This window comes from Centroberyx affinis, unplaced genomic scaffold (genome assembly GCF_046629955.1).
Source record: "Centroberyx affinis isolate AG114_WGS23_722 - 3 ecotype Tasmania unplaced genomic scaffold, CSIRO-AGI_Caff_v1 ptg004187l_1, whole genome shotgun sequence".
Classification (NCBI taxonomy): domain Eukaryota; kingdom Metazoa; phylum Chordata; class Actinopteri; order Beryciformes; family Berycidae; genus Centroberyx; species Centroberyx affinis.
This window is the reverse complement of record NW_027281939.1, coordinates 1-19495: the sequence shown is the minus strand read 5'-3', so window position 1 is coordinate 19495 and position 19495 is coordinate 1. Positions and strand designations below refer to the sequence as shown.

The 19495-nt window shown below is 44.2% G+C and overlaps 1 protein-coding gene across 1 annotated transcript; it reads left to right on the top strand.

Moving 5' to 3' along the window:
• Positions 1–344: 344 nt before the first annotated feature.
• LOC139663993 (pleckstrin homology domain-containing family G member 3-like) lies at positions 345–17169 on the top strand (the record flags this gene model as incomplete). Its single annotated transcript, XM_071542795.1, has 12 exons — positions 345–476; positions 1611–1793; positions 2725–2817; positions 3207–3293; positions 4533–4566; positions 4966–5067; positions 5196–5228; positions 6734–6744; positions 9647–10021; positions 11653–11754; positions 12854–14420; positions 14527–17169. Coding segments are annotated over 12 exons (3660 nt in total), but the record flags the coding sequence as incomplete, so codon positions are not given.
• Positions 17170–19495: the final 2326 nt, after the last annotated feature.

Here is a 19495-nt window from a genome sequence, read left to right as displayed (position 1 = left end):
CATAGATGTGAGTATAGATAATAAACTTGTCATTCTGCCGCTTCTGCAGTTTATATTAATCAACAGCATAATGAAACTTATTATATAAGGCAACAACAATACAGATGGACAACTCCTGCCACTATTACTGCTATTATTATTATTATAAACTTTATTTATATAGCAGTGCTTTACAACAAGTAAAGTAGTAAAAATAAGAAAAAACAAATAAAGTAGTATTGATAAAAACAACTACAGCAACAAGAACAATGAAATAAAAATGGAACAACTACAAAACAAGGAATAGAAAATAAACACACAAATTATTTCCTAGTTATTATTATTCTTCTCCTCCTCATGGTCAGGAGATCGCGAAGCACTTTGACCCGGAGGAGGCGGGGTTTGAGGTGGTGGAGGACGCCATCTACAGCATGACCGGAGTCGCCTGGTACATCAACGACATGAAGAGGAAACACGAGCACGCTGTCCGGCTGCAGGTCACACACGCACACACACTCACAGACACACACACACACACTCACAGACACACACACACACACTCACAGACACACACACACACACACACACACACTCACAGACACACACACACACACACACACACACACACTCACAGACACATACACACAGTAAACTTGTAACTGCTAAACCTGTTAAACTTGTTAAACTAGTAAACTTGTTAAACTAGTGAATTTGTTAATCTAGTGAACTTGTTAAACTAGTGAACTTGTTGTTAAACTAGTGAACTTGTTGTTAAACTAGTGAATTTGTTAATCTAGTGAATTTGTTAAACTAGTGAACTTGTTAATCTAGTGAACTTGTTGTTAAACTAGTGAATTTGTTAATCTAGTGAATTTGTTAAACTAGTGAACTTGTTGTTAATCTAGTGAACTTGTTAAACTAGTGAACTTGTTAATCTAGTGAACTTGTTAAACTAGTGAACTTGTTGTTAAACTAGTGAATTTGTTAATCTAGTGAACTTGTTAAACTAGTGAACTTGTTGTTAAACTAGTGAATTTGTTAATCTAGTGAATTTGTTAATCTAGTGAATTTGTTAAACTAGTGAACTTGTTGTTAATCTAGTGAACTTGTTAAACTAGTGAACTTGCAGGAGAAAGATCAGTCAAAGTGAGACTGGTAACTGGTGACACTTCTCTGTAGGTACAGTTAGCTTAGCTGTTAGCCTTTATGCACGGTTTGTCCTTGGTAGGCCTCCGTAGTTCAGTGGCTTTGCTGTGTTTTATTTACAAATGTGTTGTGGTTTCTGTCGCCCTCTAGTGGTCAGAAAATCGCTTATTGCAGCTTTAATTATTTGCACCTCCGCTAATTTGCTCAGCCTAGCCTACAGTAGAAAAATTAATTTATTGAAACCAGCAGAATATCTGCTAGTGCAGGGAGATAATTTGAATAAAAATATTATGAAATAAACTGATAGGTCTGGAGACAAGAGAAAATCACTGGACAGCTTGTCATTTTTTACAGTGCAGATAACCAGGTCAGATTAGTATGGAAACACACTTGTTGCACCTGCTGTTGGACCAGGTTTGAACGCTGAGTGACTGACTGTGTGTGTGTGTGTGTGTGTGTGTGTGTTGTGTGTGTGTGTGTTGCAGGAGGTCCAGTCCCTGCTGCTGAACTGGAAGGGTCCGGACCTCACGACGTACGGAGAACTGGTTCTGGAAGGAACCTTCAAGGTTCACCGAGCGAAGAACGAACGCACGCTCTTCCTGTTCGACCGCATGCTGCTCATCACCAAGCGCAGAGGAGAACACTTCGTCTACAAGACACACATCTCCGTGAGACTCAGCTCTGCTTACTGCTTCTGCATATTAGTAGTGTATTGGTTCATTATTAGTCATTACAAAACATTTATTAGCACCTTATTCCTGTCATATTCTAAGTATAGCCCATTAACTACAGGTTCTCCCTCAACAGTCAGTAAGGAAGTTCTCTAATTCCTGATTTCATGGTTCTGTCTTGGAAACAACTGAAGAAATTGGGTAACACTTAAGGGTCACTAAGTTAAGGGTTAGTTAATGCTTAATAAGCATGAGCTAACCCTTAATTAACAGTTAACTAATGTGTAATTTACTAATGGTGTTCATGTTAACTAAGGTATTAATGTATACATTATTTAATAGTTTATAAAGATGACTATTAAATAATGTATAAATTAATACATTAGTTAACATGAACACCATTAGTAAATGATTACCAGACACATTAGTTAACTGTTAATTAAGGGTTAGTTAATGCTTTAAATTAATGTACCCTTATTGTAAAGTGTTACCAGAAATTGTAGGAACTTACCAACTACCACTGAACTCTTTCTCTATTTTCACATCATTTCAACAGAATTTCATGCTTCTTTCCAGGAAACTTCATAAGAATTTAACAGAATGAACAATGAAGTTCCTTTCTAGGAAATTACCTGGAAAATAAAGCATTTCCAGCATTTTTCATGATACTGTGTTTTAACTGATTTCCTTCATCCTGCTGGTCTCAGAATTCCAAAATGTAATGAATTTAAAATAAATGAAGGAACTTTTTTAGTCCTTGTTGACTGAATGAAACACTTCTACAGACTGGACCCAACAGATTTTAGACCTAATGAATGATGAAATATGGATATTGATTTTTGGAAGGATATATAGAAGAAATTGTAAATGAACACTTCCTCTCAAACAGTAAATAGAGTTTATTAATGTGGTTGTGTTGTTGTTTCAGTGCTCCACCCTCATGCTGATAGAGAGCGCTAAAGACTCTCTGTGCTTCAGCGTCACTCACTACAAACACCCCAAACAGCCGCATACCGTCCAGGTAAGACACACCTGTAGCTCCACCCGCCTGGCAGGCTCCGCACGAACAAACAAACACATCTTATTGAGTTCCATATGTATCGATAGAGCAGAGAGGAGATTTACGTTTCATTTCATACAGACTTTTTTCATACAGAGAAGTAACTCCACCCACCTGGCACCGAAGAAGACTGAAACAAACACTCATAAACCATAGAAACTAGGGAAACTAGAATTAATATCTGCAGTGAGATCAGCCTCAAGAAGAAAAGGAGTCGCTCTGCCTTGAGAAACGATATATTGTCCTCAGTAAAGAAGGAGTCTCTCTTCAGTCCGGTCCGGTCCGGTCTGGTCCAGTTCTCTTCAGTCTAAATGAAGGTGTTTGTTTGTTTGTTTGTTTGTTGTCTCCAGGCGAAGACAGTAGAAGAGAGGAGGCTGTGGGCTCACCACATCAAACGCATCATTCTGGAAAACCACCATGCCATCATCCCACAGAAGGTCCAGTATCACCAGTAAACACACCAGTATCACCAGTAAACACACCAGTATCACCAGTAACACACCAGTATCACCAGTAACACACCAGTATCACCACTAAAGGCACCAGTATCACTAGTAAACACACCAGGATCACCAGCAACACACCAGGATCACCAGTAACACACCAGGAACACCAGTAAACACACCAGTATCACCAATAAACACACCAGTATGACCAGTAACACACCAGTATCACCAGTAACACACCAGTATCACCACTAAAGGCACCAGTATCACTAGTAAACACACCAGGATCACCAGCAACACACCAGGATCACCAGTAACACACCAGGATCACCAGTAAACACACCAGTATCACCAATAAACACACCAGTATGACCAGTAACACACCAGGATCACCAGTAACACACCAGGATCACCAGTAAACACACCAGTATCACCAATAAACACACCAGTATGACCAGTAACACACCAGTATCACCAGTAACACACAAGTAAACACACCGGGATCACCAGTAAACACCAGTATCACCAGTAAACACACCAGGATCACCAGTAACACACAAGTAAACACACCGGTATCACCAGTAAACACCAGTATCACCAGTAACACACCAGTATCACCAGTAACACACAAGTAAACACACCGGGATCACCAGTAAACACCAGTATCACCAGTAAACACACCAGGATCACCAGTAACACACCAGTATCACCAGTAAACACACCGGTATCACCAGTAAACACACCGGTATCACCAGTAACACACCAGTAAACACACCAGTATCACCGATAAACACACCAGTATGACCAGTAACACACCAGTATCACCAGTAACACACAAGTAAACACACCAGGATCACCAGTAAACACACTGGGATCACCAGTACACACCAGTATCACCAGTAAACACACCAGGATCACCAGTAAACACACCAGGATCACCAGTAACACACCAGTATCACCAGTAAACACATCGGTATCACCAGTAAACACACCGGTATCACCAGTAAACACACCGGTATCACCAGTAAACACACCGGTATCACCATTAAACACACCAGTATCACCAGTAAACACACCGGTATCACCAGTAACACACCAGTATCTCCAGTAAAGACACCAGTATCACCAGTAATCACACCAGGATCACCAGTAAACACACCAGTATCACCAGTAAACACACCAGTATCAGAGGGAGGAAGAACTGACACTTGTGTTTATTCCTTGTTTCAGGCGAAGGAAGCCATCTTGGAAATGGACTCCATCTGTAAGTGTTGGACAGTCATTCTCTGTCTGTTATTTCACACTGAAGTGAAAGTTAGTGTCAGCCAGCTTCAGCACAAAGTTAACTTATCATGCTTTTTAAAACACAGTAGATAATGTAAAACTCTTGTTGATAACACTTTTACAATATTTTCATATCGCACATTTTTTGTGAAAATATATAATATATGATCAAATACAACAAATCAGTCTGATCTCATCTGATCTGATCTTATTTGATCTAGTCTAGATTAAAGAGGTATTGAATGAAGAACTTGATGATGTTTCCAGACTGGATGTAACGTTTTTAAATCAAGTTGTGTGGACATTAGTACCTCAGACCGGTAAACTGATGTTGTTGTTGTTGCTGTTGTTGTTGTTGTTGTTGTATCCGGACCTTCAGACCCGTCCAGGTTCCGCTACAGTCCGGAGCGTCTGAAGAAAGCTCTGTCCTGCCAGTCCGATGACTTTCCCCGAGACGGACGGCAGGGCCGCCGGCAGTCAGGTGGGACGAAGTTAATACCAGATATTATTATTATAGTTCTGTATTCCATCAGCTTGGATCTCAGGTTCTTTGGTTCTTCTTCTTTTGTCACAGTTTTGTTCTTAATCTTTGTTTTCTTCCTTCTTCAGAGCCAACGAAACAAATCCTGAAAAACACAAAAGGTAAAAAAATAAAGTCCATATCATTATTATTAGTTAGTGAGGAAGCCGGTTTGTACTTATTTTACTTAGCAGCCAAACAGACTGTGGTGTGTTTCTTTTTTAAATCTCTATATTGTGGTGAACTTTACATAAAAGCACTTTATAGATGAATTGGACCATCAGAGCTGCTGCTGTGTGGCTCCTGCATCCAGCTGAGTGTTTCTGTGTTGAAGCTCAGGATGATGTTTAGGAGAAATGTTGATGTTCGTCTGTGAAGCTGAACAACATGAAAGACTCTCATCTGTCTGAACCTGCTGCAGGAAAGATCTGCTGCAGCTTTCCTGTGTCAGGCTCATTTCAGGCATCCAGGGAGTAAGATGTCAAAAAATAAAAGTTATATACTATATGTCCAGGAGAAGTGAATGAGAGGAAGATGAGATGTGATTCAGATGTTGCTCTCCTCTCTCCTGCCATGTGAGGGCAGCAGCAGGCGGCTTCAGAGGAGAAAAGATTTTTGGCCTCGATTACTGAGCTGAGGTTCCTCCTCCATTTCCCTCTGAAACACACTGAGAGCCTCTGGTTGGTGCGTCATGTACCTGTCCTTCTTCTTCCTCGTCTTCCTACTCCTCCTCCTCCTCTTCCTCCTCCTACTCCTCCTTCTCCTCCTCCTCCAGCTGCAGTGGGTTTTATCCACCAGTCACTGATCTCCGGCTCCACTTCTTTTTTTTTGTTTTTTTTGTTTATTGATTTTTATAAACATGGACAACATGTAGTACACAAATACAACACACCTAGGACAAAGGTACTAAATAGGACAGATAAAGGAGTTAAGGAAGTTGAAATCAAAAATGGATTTCCATTTCTACCCATTTTGCCCAGTAAATCCCTGTATTTTGTGGCTGCAAAAGCAATCAGGATTTTTTTTTTTTTATTTTATTTTTTTTACCACTGATGTCCCTCCTGGCAGATTTTATCACATAGTTTCAGCATGTTTGTATTTCCCATTTGGCTCTGCCTTGTCCGCCCTGTGGCTGAGCGATGTGGCAGCGATCTGGACTCCTCTGCCTTCATCGGCATATCTTAGCTTCATGACATTCGTTTCCATGACAACTGAATTGCCGTCACCGGCAAGGCCCCGGGCTCTCTCTACTGTGACTATCCAATAAAGCAGAAAAATAATCTAAAAAAGAAATAAATAAAGTTACAAAGGAGTGACTTTGTGACTGAAGTTACGAAGGTCCTGAACACCTTGGTGACCAGAAGCCACCTGATAAATGGCCAAATATGAAGAAACAGTCCTTGTTAATAATGGTACAGAATATACTGATCAGACCACAGGTCAGTTTCACATCATTTAGACCAGAGGAAGATGCTTTCATGTTGTGTATTTGGCTTATAAGTTCAAAAATTCTGAAAAATGCTTGAAAAATGCTATTTGAATGAATGTTTTTGCCTTCTGTCCTTTAACCATCAACTGTTTCTGTTTTTCTCCTCTTGCTCGTTCCTCTCCTGTGTGGAACCAACAGCGATCCTAAAGGTGAGCAGCTAGTTTCAACTCACTGTGATAAACTGCATGTTCCCTGTTTAACACTGCTGTAGGGGATGGATGGATGGATGGATGGATGGGTGGATGGATGGATGCTAGGTAGGTAGGTAAGTAAGAAAATAAGAAAGTAGGCAAATAAGTAAGAAACAAGATCAATAGCTAAGTAAGTAGATAGGAAGGTAAATCAGAAGGTAGATAAATAAGTAAGTAAGAAAGAAGTAAGCAAGAAGGTAGTCAGGTAAGTAGCTAAGTAAGTAAAAGAAAGTAGATAAGTACTTAAGTAAGAAACTAGGTAGGTAAGTAAGTATGAAAGTAGCTAAAAAAGTAATAAAGAGGGAAGGTAAGTAAGTTGCTGAGCATGTAAATAAGAAAGTAGGTAGGAAAGAAAGTTGACAGGTAAGTAAGTAGCTAAGTAAGTAATAAAAAAAGTAGAAATTAGGTAAGAGGTAAGTAAGTAGGTAGGCAGGTAAGTAAGTAAGAAAGTAGATAAGTAAAAAAAAAGTAGAAATTATGTAAGTAGCTAAGTAAGAAACTAGGTAGGAAGGTAGGCAGGTAAGTAAGTAACTAATGTCGCTTTTCCACCACATACCGGCTCAACTCGCCTCGACTCGACTCGACTCTACTCGCTTTTGGTAGTACCACTTGGTTTTTCACTGCAGATAGTAAACCCCCTCAACAATGGAGGATATGGAAGGGAAGGTGTTCTTGATTCTCGGTGTGTGGCTGTTAGTCACAGCAAGGAGACAGATTTTATTTCAGAAGAGGCTGAAGGCAGCGAGACAACAGACTGCTCTCTGGCTGCTCAAAGGAAGCAAGAGGGTAAGCTAACCTGGTAGCTAACGTTAGCATATATGTCCCGTGTCGCGCAATGATGACGATTCTCTCTGACCAATCAGCAGTCTGCAGTGTTTTCACGTCTCCTTTTGGTATCACCTCAGCTTGCTGGGAACCTCGACGGAGGTGCTGCCAAAAAAAGTAGCAGGTACCAGGTGATATGGAACCTGGTACCTGGTACTCGCCCAATGGAAAACCAAAAAAGGTGAATAGAGTTGAGTCGAGTTGAGCCGGCACCATGCGGTGGAAAAGCGGCACTAGTAAGAAAATTAGAAAGTATGTAGGCAGGTAAGTAAGTGAATAGGGAAGTAAGTCATTGGGTTAACAGCAGTGGAGTCCTTGTCACTCAGACACGACCAACAGAGCTCAGAGGTATTTGTCAGATGATGTGAGTCTGCAGGCTGCTGTTTGGATATGAATCACAGCTGTGAACAGACTGGAACTGGAACTGAGGGGTTTGTAAGAAGTAGAAGGATTTTCTAAACTATCTGGAGAAATCATAACTCAGCAGGTCATCAGTCCTGCAGCATCATCTGTGTGATTTAGCTTCTCTGCTTCTGTCGGTTCTTATGATTCGCTGCTGCAAATAAACTAAGTGTCTGTTTCCCACTGCTGTACATCGTCTAAATTTGCTTCATGCAGTCGTACGTAACGAATGGACTTGAGTTCAGGTTCAGGAGGCTGGAATGCTTCTTAGCTCTAATGTTAAGGGTTGGATGCTGTTTGGATAAAAAAGAAAAGGTCCTCTAGTAACTGTGGGAAAAAGAAATCCAAGGCGCTCCAAAAATCAGTCAAAAAGCCTTTATTCTATTTGCGTAGTCATCATTTTAAGTTTAAAAACTATGTAATTTGCTTTTTTTCCCATATTGTTTTACCTAGTGTATGGTCTTTTAAAAAAAACGGTGAAGTCATTGAACATTAACCGGTACACAGCATGTGATTCAACAGTCCCTTCACCCAGAGGCAGCATCCATACAGAGAGCCAGTTCCCATGGTGACAGAATGATGTTCAGTTTGGACGTTAACTTGACTTTACTCTGCACAGCAGCTAGCATTGTAGCTACGCTAACGATGGAAACTTGTTCTACCTGGCAGAAAACACCGGGGGCTTGTGGGAGAATTCTGTTTCATACTCAGAGCCAATCAGCATGCTGCGTTTAGCTCAGCGAGGGTTCGTTATCCCACGTTTCATCACAAGAATTTCTCCAGACCTTCAGTGTTAAGCCTCCACACCGGAGACAGCTGTGACCGAGGCGTTATGTCTTCAGGTCGTCCGTCCTCTGTCTCATCCTCATGAACTCCATATCTCAGGAACGCTTTGAGGGAATTTCTTCAAATTTGGCAGAAACGTCCACTTGGACTCAAGGATGAACTGATTAGAATTTGGTGGTTAAAGGTCAAAGGTCAAGGTCACTGTGACCTCACAAAAGACGTTTTTAGCCATAACTCAACGACTCATACGTTAATTATGACAAAATTTCACACAAAAGTCTGACAGGATAAAATGATGAAGTGATGACATTTTATATCCAAAAGTTCAAAGGTCAACTCCACTGTGACATCATAATGTTTTGCTTACCACTGTAGCTGAGAAAACGATCTTGGGTCATTCTACAGAAACGGTGGAAGTGCTGTCACTTACTTTTGCAGACACCAAAATCCTTTAAGTTGACCTAATAATCACATTAATTATATATGTTCAATAAATAAAGACTGTCCTTGCAATGATAAAACAAAGTTTATTGGCGGAGGCATACAACCGCGAGGTGGTTATTTGTAGTTTAACACGGAGGTCTGGCTGCACCAGATCAGTTAGTGCCACCTGATGTAACAGTGACAGGCTGAGTGTCAGTGTGTGGATGGGCCGGGCGGCTCCAGGGTGTGGTTGGGTTAGTTAGGGCCGGTTGGGGTCAGGAGAATGTAAAACACACTGAGACAAAACACACTGAGACAAAACACACTGAGACAAAACACACTGAGACAAAACACACTGAGACAAAACACACTGAGACAAAACACACTGAGTGACGCGTCAGGAATCTGTGACCTTACGCCGCAGCACGCAGACAGCGAGGGGGCGTTACCATGGGAGCGGCGCCCCCTGCAGTCCGCCGCCAGCATCAGCACCCTGGGCTCCAGCCTGGGCGAGTCCGAGGCTGAGCGGCCCAGCGTGGAGGAAGAGGAGGAGGAGGAGGAGGAGGAAGACCTAGGCAACAGGAAGGACTCTTTGGAGCGGCTGAGCGGCAGCGACTCGGAGGGCGGGGCCGGCCCGGCGGGGCCCCGGCAGGCCGGGCCGCCGCCGGGCGAGGAGAGCGACTCGGATGAGATTCTGATGGAGGACGACCAGGTAGCCGACTTCGCCAGCTCCATGCTGGCCGCCATCTCCTGCTGGCACTACAGGGCCAGGGCTTTGCTTTCCATGGGGGTCGCAATGGTGAGGCTCTCTGCCGCCAGCGGGTCGCTTCCCTCCTGTTTCCACCGCCGCCGCCGCCGCCCGTCTCCGGCTTGGCCCGCGGCTCGTTCTACACCGGCTTCATAACATACTAAAGTCACGGATAATAACTACATGCCAGTGCTGCCTGACCTGTAAAACATGATGCTGCTTTAGAGAAGATTCTGCTGCTGTGAAGGTTTCCTCAGTTACTTGATGCATGAGCCTCATTTCCCAGAAAGCCTCTAACAACGCTGTGTGGCTGAGCTGCTGTCTGTCTGTCTGTCTGTCTGTCTGTCTGTCTGTCTGTCTGTCTGTCTGTCTGCCTGCCTGCCTGTCTGTCTGTCTGTCTGTCTGTCTGTCTGTCTGTCTGCCTGTCTGTCTGTCTGTCTGTCTGTCTGGTGGCTCTGAGGTCAAGTGATTTTTTTTAGCAGTGTTCAAGTCAATCGGACATTTGAACAGTTTCCTGCTGTTGTATTTTGCATTTTTGAGTCTTTGACCTGTGAAATTCAGGAATAATTTGAACATTGTTCCAACTCCATTGTTAAAACACTATTCATTGTGCAGATTTGAATGACTGCTATTTGTCTGTGCTTTTTCAGTATTTTGCCCAGATCCATGGATGGTTTGCTTTACAGCTTTTCTGACAACAGACATTGAGCCAAAGCTTTGCAGCATCTTGTCTGTTGCAGCTTTATCGCTCCGGGTCTGAGGAGAGTCAGTGTGTGTGTGTGTGTGTGTGTGTGTGTGTGTGTGTGTGCTGAAAGTTAGCTGCTGCTCCTCCAGTGTTGTGCTGCTGTGTTCACGGCGCTTTATTTGCACGTCTAGTTTCAGAGACTGATCCGCAAATTAGCTTGTGTGTGGTGGGATGTTGATAATGAAGTTTGTCTATGCAGCTCAGGATTTACCACTAATCCATTTGTCAGTTGACAATCTCTGAACCCATCGTCTATCGGTCTGACGACGATTAGACTCTGGGGGCTACGGCCAATATTTGGGGGTTTCCGGTGCAGCCGGCGGACATCCGGGCCAAGACTTCCTCTTCCTGAGCCGGTCATTGTTTACAGTCCGATTAGCAACATGAGACACGAGAGTCGAACGTTTCTCCACACAAAACACAAACATCGATACTTTCTGTAGGTGTTTTAGGTCCGGACGACATTTGGGCTAATCTCTATAAACAGATATCTGCATATGAGACGTCGTCTCTCAACTCCGACTCCATTCTCGTGTCTCAAGTTGCTAATCGGACTGTAAACAATGACCGGCTCACAGAAGAGGAAGTCTTGGCCCGGATGTCCTCTGGCTGCACCGGAAACCCCCAAATATTGGCCGTCGCCCCCAGAGTCTGATCGTCGTCAGACCGATAGACGATGGGTTCAGAGATTGGTCAGTTGACTGTTCATACTCAATATTAAACTGAATGGACAGTTGTTGTGTATTAAAGCTGTGCTGTATGAGTCCCTGGGGCATTACCAAGAATAACTAACCCATTCATGGGTTGTTTATTGTTCATGGCTTTCATTTGACTATATAAGAATATTTATAGTTCATCATAACATTAACACTGCCAAAGATCTTGTTTATGTTTTCTTCTGTTTTTATATCCGGTTGTTTTTTTCCCCTTGCTGAAGGATGAAGAGGAGGGCGGCGTTCCTGAGAACGGCTTTAACAAGGAGAACAGACAGCTGGCCGGTCAGGAGGAGCCGTGTGGGAATGAACCCACACATGAAGAGGTAAGCAGTGGTGCGGGCACGTCACCGACAGGTCACAGGTCTGATACCCGTCTCAGCTCATGTCCATCAACAGCCATGTGTCCTAGAGCAAACAGTGAACCCCTTCCGCTCTTTCCTTGTAAGTAATTCTGGATCAGAGCGTTAGCTAACTGACTTCAGTACAGTACGAGGTTCTTATCTGTGTGCTGTCTCAGTGTAAAGCCTGAATCTGCAGAGTAATCCCATGGAAGACAGGAAAAACAAACGTATCTCTCCTCCTCAGTTCATCCATCTGTCAGTTTGTAATGTGTTGACTGTCTGTGCCGTCACTTCATCAGCCGCTGCTCGTCCCGCCCATCTGCTGTGACTGCTGTCTTTTAGAAATATGACTTTATCATCCTGTCCAACCTCCATTTTCCCCTTCAAAACCATATGACAATGAAAATAAATTGACAAATGCTTTTCCAAGTAAACAACTTAACAAGTTATATTTTGTATAAAATATTTTGTGGAATGTGGCATTCAGTTCAGACACAACTATCTTTACAGGTAGGAAAGAGTTTCCGTTCAGCAGTCCCTCTCAGATCTTCTGTCTTGTTTTGTTCTTCCTTTACATAATATATCACAAGAGCTCAGACTGTTTGTTACAGCTTTAATAGCAGTGATACCGCATTTCCTCTAATAGTGGCCGGTAGTCAATTAAAAGCCGGGTCTCCGGCCGGGGCCGTGGTCGACACGAACAAATAAAGGCCGGGGAAAAAAACAAAGGAAAAAACAACGGTGGATACCGGTAAACTCCTGGTGCCTGTTATATAATGTAACTGTAGTTTGTAGTAACGTACAAGTGCCACAAGAGGCCGGAGGAAGTCTCTGGAGCGTGCCGTCGTCGATTACCGTAATTATCGGTAATGCGTTGCCGTAACAAAAAAACGGATAACTAACGAACCCCAACAGAAGCAGATCAGAAAACAAGGAGGCTTCGTACTAAAATATGAGCAAATATACTTATCAAACAGAGGGAATTAGAAATAAAGGCCTGTCTCTTATATAAGCCTGCTTCCAATAAAGGCCTGGTACCCTCTGCAGCTGAGCTAAATGATTGTTGTTTCTTCCTCTCTAGGCTCCTACAGATACGCTGCTGCAGGAGAAGACATCAGACTCTGAACCCACAGAAAACCCTGAACCAGAACTGCCGTCCGATCCAGAAGGTTCCTCTGCTACACCTCCCAGGATCCTAGCGTCTGGGGCAGAAGCACCGGCACCTGAAGAGAACCAAGAGAACCCAGAGGAACCGTCAGCTGCCACGCCCGAGTCTGACTCAAAAACCTTAAGCAGTGGAGAATCCTCCGAAGAAGAGGAGGATGAGAAGGATGCAGCAGAGAAGGAGAGTGAGGCGAACAGCATCCTGCCTTCCTCCGTCTTGGACAAAGCCAGCGCCATCGCTCAGCACTTTACCAACAGCATCAGACGAGGCAGCCAGGCCGTAGATGACGCCCGCTCCCTCGGGTGCCCTTCGCCACGGTTACCCAGCAGGACCGGCAGCACCCTCAGCCTCGGCGCCGAACCCAACGAGCGTCCCATCCGGCTGAACAGCAGCTATTCCGAACTCCAGGAAACCTTCGGCGGGACGGATCTGACCCTGCTGTCTCCGCGGGACGACAGCCTCTTTGACGGCGACCGAGGAATCCGGCGAAGGAGGGACTCCACCCTCTCCAAGCAGGACCAGCTGCTTATCGGGAAAATCAAGAGTTACTATGAGACCGCAGAGAACCAGGACGCCACCTTCAGCCTCCGGCGCAGGGAGAGCCTGACCTACATCCCCACTGGGCTGGTCAGGAACTCCGTCAGCCGGTTCAACAGCATCCCGAGGGACGAGGCCTCAGCGGCAGAGAAAGACCTCCTTCCTGAACCCATCCAGACAGATCCCTCGGCCCTGACCGCATCCTCCATTCCTGACCCTTCCACAGCAAAGTCAGACTCAGGTACTCAGGGCCGCCTGGTCTCAAGTGCTTCATTTGACTCCCTGATGTCTAATCAGAAAAGCAGGGAGCCAGAGGATTCAGGTTTCTACATAGGAGGAAGCTCTGACTCTGTTGACTTGAAGTCCAGATCTCGAAGCATGCAGGAGAAGCCTGTTGAGGATGAAGAGTTCAGACCTTCATCTGAAATGATCAAGATTTGGCAGGCGATGGAGCGGGAGATCAGCAGATCCAAAGGTGAAGGCAGAGGCCGTGAAAAACCAAACTCTAAGTCCAAAGCAACCAGTCTAGGCCTTTCCATCAGCAATACGACCCCAAACAAGAACTCTGACAAAGACAATGAAGAGTCTGACCTCAGCACCATCACAGAGGAATCCCTGAGCCCTTCTCCCTTCAAACACACGGCCTTTGGGGTAAATCGGACCGGGAGTTTGAAAGACGCCCTGAGAGTCTTTGGGGAAGAGGGCGTCGTCCTCAGGGCGCCGGTTCCCAGAGTCGCCCAGCTGAAGGCGGAGGCAGAGGGAGAGCCAGCCAGCGAGTCGGACCAGCAGGATGACGCAGACAAGGCCAAGAGCAAAGTCCTCCATCTGGCCCGTCAGTACAGCCAGCGCATCAAAACCACCAAGCCAATGGTCCGGCAGCGAAGCCAAGACATCCTGATCAGCAAGAAGAGCCTCCCATGTGTGATTGAAGAGAAGGAGAGTTCAGGTACAGTAACGTCCCGTTTACCTTCAGTTTTTTTGTTTTTGAGAGATGAGAAATCATTCAACAATCATTTATAAGACAAATTCATGATTTGTCTTATGTTTTGCAGGTAAAGCCAACCTGACTCTGCCGCTGGTCCCTTGCGACCAAGTCACCACTCTGCCATTGAGCCCCTTAGAGCAGGTCTGCTCTCCAAGCCCGGCCCACACCTCCAGCTTGGTGGGCAGCCCCAGGGGCCTCTCCCCCAGCCGGGCTCGCTCCAGGAGCCCCCTCAGCTCCCCGACCGAGAGCTTCAACTGGCCCGACGTTCGCGAACTCCGCTCTAAATACGTCCGCTCCGACAGCAGCCGGTCCCAGCAGCCTCCGGTCAGCCGCAGTCGGTCCGTCCCGGAGCAGATGTTGGACGGCGGGCCGAAGAGACGCTCCAGCTGCTCCTCCGGCTTCCTCCTCGCTGATGGAGCTTCTGGTGAGGTTCCTCAATACAAGCCTCACCTCAGCCAGGACACTAGTCAGGAGGAAAGCAGTCCAAGGCTTCACAGAGCGAACTCTCTGGACTACAGGCTGAGCGGCCTCCATCTGCAGAAGCTTCTGGACAAAGCTCCTAACGGCAGCTACGGCGGTTACTACACCTCAGCCGAGGCTCCGCTCCAGAACGACCCCGGCCGTAAGATCATCATTGTGGAGAAGCTTCCGGAGCCCGGGTCGGATCCTGTGGAAATGGCCGAAGAAACCAAAGAGGAAGAAAAGGACGATAACTACGTTCAGATTCGTTCGCCGACTAGCAGAGAGAAGATTTCCATCATGGCTGTGATCGACCGCTGCCGGGCCTATCAGGAGTCAGACGAATATAAGCAGAGGGAGGAAGCTAGAGCCAAAACTGAGTCGAGCCTTCCAGCCGGGAGAGGCGGAGAGCTCGACAGGGCCGCCGCGTCCTCCAGCGAGCCGCTGGACGAGGCCCAGAAGACGAGCTCAACCTCCGGACAAAAGACGGAGGCCGGTCAGCAGAGCAAGGTGAAAAATCTGAGAGAAAAGTTCCAGAGCTTGAGGTGAACAAACAGTACCTGTGGACTTTTTAATGAAACTGTAAAGCACCGTCAAAGCTCTGAGATATTGATCCTAAAGATTCTTATTTGAGAGGAACAAAAAAACAGACTGCTAAGCCAGGAGTGAGGCAGTGAAATTAGCTTTCTGTGTTTTGTGAGTGTGATTCTTCCACAGCATCACTGACACTGACTGTCTTACTGAAGGTGAATCCTGCATGCTTCTGAAGCCTCGCAGTGACTGTTGTAACCTTCTGAGTTTTGCCGGTCATGTCAAAAAAAATTCACGTCATAATTCTTAGTGTCATTTAGTGAACAGAATATCGGCCTGTCAAATGTTTCGATACTAAAAAAATGAATTATTCCCCGGTAGATTACTGTATTGAAACAAATATGTAAATATCTTTATACGTACAGTCCTCAAGAACAATTCTCTTGAGTCTATTTGTTAAAGCACCTTTTGTACAGGCTGTACAGTTATGTGGCGTCTGTGTTGCACAATTTAAGTAATACAGTTTCCAGCCTGGAAACTACGGAGCCCCTAAAGTCCCGAAAGGTGATATTTTTTTATCTTTTATTTTTTTTATCTCTTAAGATAATTAACTTGTGCGCACAAGATAAAAAAAATATCACCTTTCTGGACTTTAGGGGCTCCGTAGGAAACTGTATTTAATAGCGTATAAGACTCTGGTTAGTTGAGGCGGCTCTATACAGACAGTAGGCTGTATCTCTGCTCTTCATCCAGAGGAAACATTGCTTGATAAAAAAGTCTTAGGGAATATTCATCACTACAATAAGGGATTGCTCTTCTCTTTAAGCTCTATTTGCTTTACAGTTGCACAAGCTTCATTTGGTAGAAATACTACAAAGACAATAACGCTCGACTTAGATGAAGCTAATCTGAGTGGATTCCTCCAAGCGGACGAACATCTTCCTGCAGCACGAGATTTCTACTGCACAAGGACTAACCACTGAACTGAACATGGAAAGACCCAACTGAGTCTGGAGATCTGCCTCTGCTGCCTGGAGGGACGGTCAACATTGTAAATCCGCCTTACAGAATCTCCTCTTATTCCCAGATAAAACTTTGATAACTCCTGTTGGGAAATTGGGTTATTCTGTTTTATCCTGAATGGGAAATCTAAATCACACCTGCTTCTGAGCACTTGTATCTCTGGCAACTTGACAGGTAAACAATATTAACAGCTCCAACTGTCTCACTGATTACAGTGTCCACCATGTTATACTTTACATTTACATTTTAGGCATTTGCTGTCGCTAAAACGAGGCGTTAAGCAGTTAATGCTCTTCTTCTCCAGAGAAACTTGTGAGTGAGCAGCTCGGCGTTTAGCGTCTTGCTCAAAGACACTTCAACTGGACACACTGGCTGATGGGAATCGAACCTGTGACCTTCCTCTAACCACTAGGCAGATCTTCTCACTCAGTCTCTGTTGGTTTCCATGAGTGTTTAGGAGTTTTTGGGATGCGGCCGAACCCTCAGACACTCAGATAGTCAACACTGTTAACACCGGTCAGGCTTTACTGTGCGGCTCATTCCTTCATGTACCTCCTTATTTATTGATGATGTAAATATTATAAACAAATATATTGTCTGTCTTTCTATAACTGTGGTTATATATGTGTTGTATGTACAGAAATGTTTACATTGCCAAGCTGGGCGTCCATTCCACATTAAAACAACACATACAGGAGCTGCTCACTGGTCCAGAGTGTGTATTTATGTGTGTGTGTGTGTGGTGTGTGTGTGTGTGTGTGTGTGTGTGTGTGTGTGTGTGTGTGTGTCCCGGTAGAAAATGGTCATAAAAACCTTGTAGGTTGTATTTATAAGATCAAATGAATTAATCTTTAACAATCTTTAAATGACTTGAATGATCCATGTGGTGAAATATGGTCATTGTAGCAGTGAACAGTAACAGGATATAGAAAAGGAAAATATAAATTAGAATATAGCAGATGGGGTTTTAAACAGCCAACAGTTTTAACAGGAGCGTGTTGTTACTCCTGATGTGAATGAAACATCAGGTCAGGAGATCTGTACGATATTTTGCGAACTGGCTCAGGCGGGATTTGATTTCACCGGATGTAAACAAACATTTCTCGCATGCTGCGCTCGACCATTTTCATTAGCATAAAGAATATTCAGATGAGGGCGTTGACCCCGGGTTCATCATGTAGTGTGTGAAATTACAAAAAAACCCAGGGTCAGATGTTTGAGAGAAAAAAACAAAAAACAAGTGTGAAATGTAGGATAAAATAACGTAAGTAACCCTGGGCTAACATGCTGTGTGAAAAGGGCTAAAGTAATGTATAATAAGTATCATACTAAGTTAGCTAGGTTTGCTAGTTAGCTAGCTGACCTTCAACATCATGAAGCCATGGTCAGGAAGGAATAAAGAAGTCATTTCCATGTATATTTTTTTATTTATATTTGACCAGACCTCCTTTGCCATTCAGGTTTAGTTAGCTAACTAACTGTTAGCTTGCTAACACTGGTTCTTTGGCTCCGCCCATTGAGGTTTAACTCAACCAATGAGATTTCTGCCTCCAGGAACTGTTTGTAGAAGTTAAAGAGTAATTAAACCCCCGAACTCCAATCTTGGTGAAGCCTGACACCTAATGGTGAAAACTGGGGTGCACTGGCCTTCTCCTATTGGCTGGTCTTTGTGCCAGGTGATGTCACCACCTGTTGTACTCTATAGAGGGTGACATCACAGGGCACAGAGACCAGCCAATAGCAGATGGCCAGTTCAGTACCTACTTTTCACCATCAGGTGTCAGGCTTCACCACAGATTTAGGTGGGTTTACTTCCTCTTTAAACTCCTGCAGTCAGATCAGGATGAAGTGCAGATTAGTTGAACTGAGTCTAACAGTCCAACAGTCCAACAGCTTCCTGCTTCCTGCTTCCTGCTTGGAAACTGCTCAGTTTTCCCCCCAAATGGTTCAAGTGGAAAAAGAAAGAGCCTTAACATTGTGATAATTACTTTGTTAATCGCAGCATTCAGTTAATACTGCAGCTGCCAGATGAAGTATGAATATTACTTTTTGGATTAAAATGCTAAACTTCTCCTCCAGGATAAGTGAGTTATGGTTCATGTTCATGTGAACTTGCTGATGCTGGTATGCAGAATCTTCTAGATTGTCGGCCTTCGTTTGCCATTAACTCTGAAACAAATGACAAAGGAATAGCAGAAGAGCCTGGAGACCATGAGGAGAGTGTTTGTGTTGGGGGGGGGGGGGGGGGGGGGGTAAGCTCATAATGTCTGTAGGATCAAAATGTCTCTGTTATTATTACAGTTTGTCTGCCTCACATATGTTCCATCATTTGCTTAATACAGCTTCAGTGTTTCTTCTCTCTCTCTCTGTCTGTCTGTCTGTCTGTCTCTCTGTCTCTCTCTCTCTCTCTCTCTGTCTGTCTCTCTCTCTCTCTCTGTCTGTGTCTGTCTCTCTCGCTCTCTCGCTCTCTCGCTCTCTCTCTCCGCTTCTCTCTCTCTCTCTCTCTCTCTCTCCTCTCTCTCTCTCTCTCTCTCTCTCTCTCTCTCTCTCTCTCTGTCTCTCTCTCTCTCTGTCTGTCTGTCTCTCTGTCAGATAGTATGGAGGGAATTGATCTTTCATTCCCATTGACAATAAACTGTCAGAGTAATGGTGTGTGTGTGTGTGTGTGTGTGTGTGTGTGTGTGTGTGTGTGTGTGTGTGTGTGTGTGTGTGTGTAAAGTCTTAATGAAGCATAAATGAATATTTTTCTGAACATGCAGCAGGCTAACACGTGAAGTGGGTTCATAAGGCATTAAGCACATTCAGAGTGCATGATAATTATTATAATTATTAAAATGTCTGTGATAAATAAATAAATGCAGTTGAATAGCTGACTTCATAGGGCAAATTTTTTTTTAATGACATGATATTACATCAAATGTCATTTTCTGATAACATTAAGAAAAGTTTATCTGTGTTTATAATCTGATTTTATTGAATCAGTGTACTTCAGGTAAAGTGTAACTGAATTAGGCTATGATAAT